This window comes from Nicotiana tomentosiformis, chromosome 11, assembly GCF_000390325.3.
Source record: "Nicotiana tomentosiformis chromosome 11, ASM39032v3, whole genome shotgun sequence".
Taxonomy (NCBI): Eukaryota; Viridiplantae; Streptophyta; class Magnoliopsida; order Solanales; family Solanaceae; genus Nicotiana; species Nicotiana tomentosiformis.
Window position 1 is genome coordinate 127,139,064 of NC_090822.1, and position 2,890 is coordinate 127,141,953.

General features: G+C 40.8%; 1 protein-coding gene across 1 annotated transcript; it reads right to left on the bottom strand.

Moving 5' to 3' along the window:
• Positions 1 to 896: 896 nt before the first annotated feature.
• LOC138902138 (uncharacterized) lies at positions 897 to 1,412 on the bottom strand. Its single transcript, XM_070189960.1, has 2 exons — positions 1,305 to 1,412; positions 897 to 1,124 (listed from the first exon to the last, which is right to left on the bottom strand). Exons 1-2 carry the CDS (start codon positions 1,410 to 1,412, stop codon positions 897 to 899), a joined length of 336 nt encoding a protein of 111 aa, XP_070046061.1.
• Between the last annotated feature and the right edge of the window lie 1,478 nt (positions 1,413 to 2,890).

Below are 2,890 nucleotides of genomic sequence, written 5' to 3' on the forward strand. Positions count from 1 at the left end.
ACCTTTTCACTCTAGGACACTCTCTCTCACTCTAAAATATCAGATTATAGCTCAAAAATGGCCCAAAATGTGTATTTAACAAAGTAGGGTCTGCTTTTAAAAACCTAAAAATGAAGCTTCGGAACAAGTTCTGCGGTCGCATATGCGACTGCAAAAAGGTTATGCAGACAGCATATCGGTCGCATAATCGGTGCCCAAAATGACCAAAAATTTGTCTGTGTCTGCGGTCATTATGTGGTCCGCATAACTATTATGCGGTCGCCTAGTTGACCACATAATTGCTTCCAGACTGAACCTCTCCTGCCTCACTTCTGCGGCCATTATGCGGCCCGCAGAGTGATTCTGCGGTCGCATAATGGACCGCAGAAACACACTTTTCTACCAAAATTTTTCCTTTACTTTCTGATGCATTGTTTAACCCAAAAAGTCTGAGCTACAGATTTATACAATCCTCATACACGTAAGCCTAGTCCGGCACCATGAAACATTATTTTTATTTTCCTTTGCAAAAATTCACGAGGCCTTACATGCTCCCCCACTTAGGATCATTTGTCCTCGAATGAGGGTCAAAATCTGTTATTAGCATCTTATGTAACTCAGTTTTTCATACCACTCACCAGCAACCCCAAATTTGACTAACTCCCTAAATTTCCAAAACTTTCGGCTGAGTATCCCTTGTAACTAGGCCTATCCACCTGTCAGAGAGCCCCAGAAACACATCCTAACAACATATACATAATCCAACGATGTAACATAATACAAAACAACACCAATTATGGCCTCACAAGCAATGTATTACCAGAAAGGAACACCTTAACATCAAATGTACAAATCATACATAATTTATGGAAAGTATCTCTTAGAATTTTCATAAGGCACAATTCATAAATACATGGTCATTCAAACAAATAAGGATACTTTTTCTTCATTTCTTCCTCGGCCTCCCAAGTAGCCTCTTCAATCTTTTGGTTTCGCCATAGAACTTTCACAGATACAATTTCCTTGTTTCTCAACTTTCTGACTTGCCAATCAATAATAGAAACTGGAATCTCTTCATAAGTCAATTCTTCATTAACCTCAATAGTCTCAACGGGAACAATGACTGTCGGGTCTCCAACTACTTTCTTTAACATAGACACACGAAACATCGGGTGTACTAATGACATCTCAGGTGGTAGCTCGAGCCTGTACGCCACCTCACCGATCCTCTGAATGATTTTGTACGGTCCGACATACCTCATACTCAATTTCCCTTTCTTACCAAATCGTATTACACCCTTCATGGGGGAAACTTTCAAGAATACCCAATCATCTTCTTTGAACTCCAAATCCCTACGACGAACATCTAAATAGGATTTCTGATGATTCTGAGCAGTATTCAACCGCTCCTTAATGATTTTAACTTTTTCCATAGCCTGATGTACGAGGTATGACCCTATCAACTCTACCTCCCCAATTTCGAACCACCCAATGGGAGATCTACATCTCCTACCATATAAAGCCTCGAACAGTGCCATCCGAATGCTAGCATGATAGCTATTGTTATATGCAAATTCTATGAGTGGTAAATGATCATCCCAGCTACCTTTGAAGTCTAGTACATAAGCACGCAACATATCCTTAAGCATTTGAATAGTTCGCTCTGCCTGCCCGTCAGTTTGCGGGTGAAAGGTTGTACTAAGATTCACCTGAGTACCTAAACCTTGCTGAAATTTCTACTAACAATTAACAGTGAATTGTGCTCCCCGATCAGAAATGATGGAAACTGGGGTGCCATGCAACTTGACTATTTCTTTGATATACAACAGAGCATATTGTTCTACTGTGTCGGTAGACTTAACCGGCAAAAAGTGTGCTGATTTCGTGAGTCGATCCACAATCACCCAAATCGAGTAAAACTTACGCGGAGTGCGTGGTAATCCTACCACAAAGTCCATATTAATCATTTCCCACTTCCACATTGGAATTTCTATGTTTTGTGCCAACCCACCGGGCCGTTGGTGTTCGGCCTTCACTTGTTGACAATTCGGACATCTTGCCACAAAGTCCGTCACATTCCTCTTCATATCATTCCACGAATAGACTTTCTTAAGATCATAATACATTTTTGTAGAACCTGGGTGCACGGAATACCTAGATGTGTGAGCTTCAGTCATAATTCTTTCATGGAGACTATCCACGTTTGGAACACATAGTCGCCATTGGTACCTTAGTGTACCATCATCCATGCCAAGAGAAAAGGCTGTGGTCTTATGTTTATGAATCCCCTCTTTCAATTACACCAACAATGGATCATTGTATTGCTTCTCTTTGACTTCCATTACAAGCGATGATTCAGCCCTATTTTGCACAATTACCCCTCCTTCACTATAGTCCGCAAGACAAACTTCCAGACTAGTCAATTGGTGGACTTCTTTGGCCAACGTCCTTTGATATGCCTCCGAGTGAGCCAAACTACCCATAAATTTCCGGCTAAGAGCATCTGCCACAACATTGGCCTTTCCCAGATGATATAGAATATCAATGTTATAGTCCTTGAGTAACTCAAGCCATCTTCTCTGCCTCAGGTTCAATTCCTTCTGCTTGAAATTATATTGAAGGCTCTTATGGTCCGTGAATATATCCACATGGACCCCATATAAATAATTACGCCAAATTTTCAATGCAAATACCACTGCCGCAAGTTCTAAATTATGTGTTGGATAGTTCTTTTCATGATTCTTGAGTTGCCTAAAAGCATAAGCTATAACCTTGCCATGTTGCATTAATACACATCTAAGCCCGATTATCGAAGCATCACAATATACCACAAATCCATCTACACCCTCTGGTAGAGTCAACACCGATGCCGTAGTCAATCTTGCTTTCAATTCCTAGAAACTCTTTTCAC

What these genes read in the sequence shown, in the direction of transcription:
- LOC138902138 (XM_070189960.1), bottom strand. Translation starts at nt 1,412, where the DNA reads ATGGAAAAAGTTAAAATCATTAAGGAGCGGTTGAATACTGCTCAGAAT. An exon ending in AGTTCAAAGAAGATGATTGG is followed by an intron (nt 1,125 to 1,304) that starts GTATTCTTGAAA and finishes TCTATGTTAAAG; the next exon opens with AAAGTAGTTGGAGACCCGAC.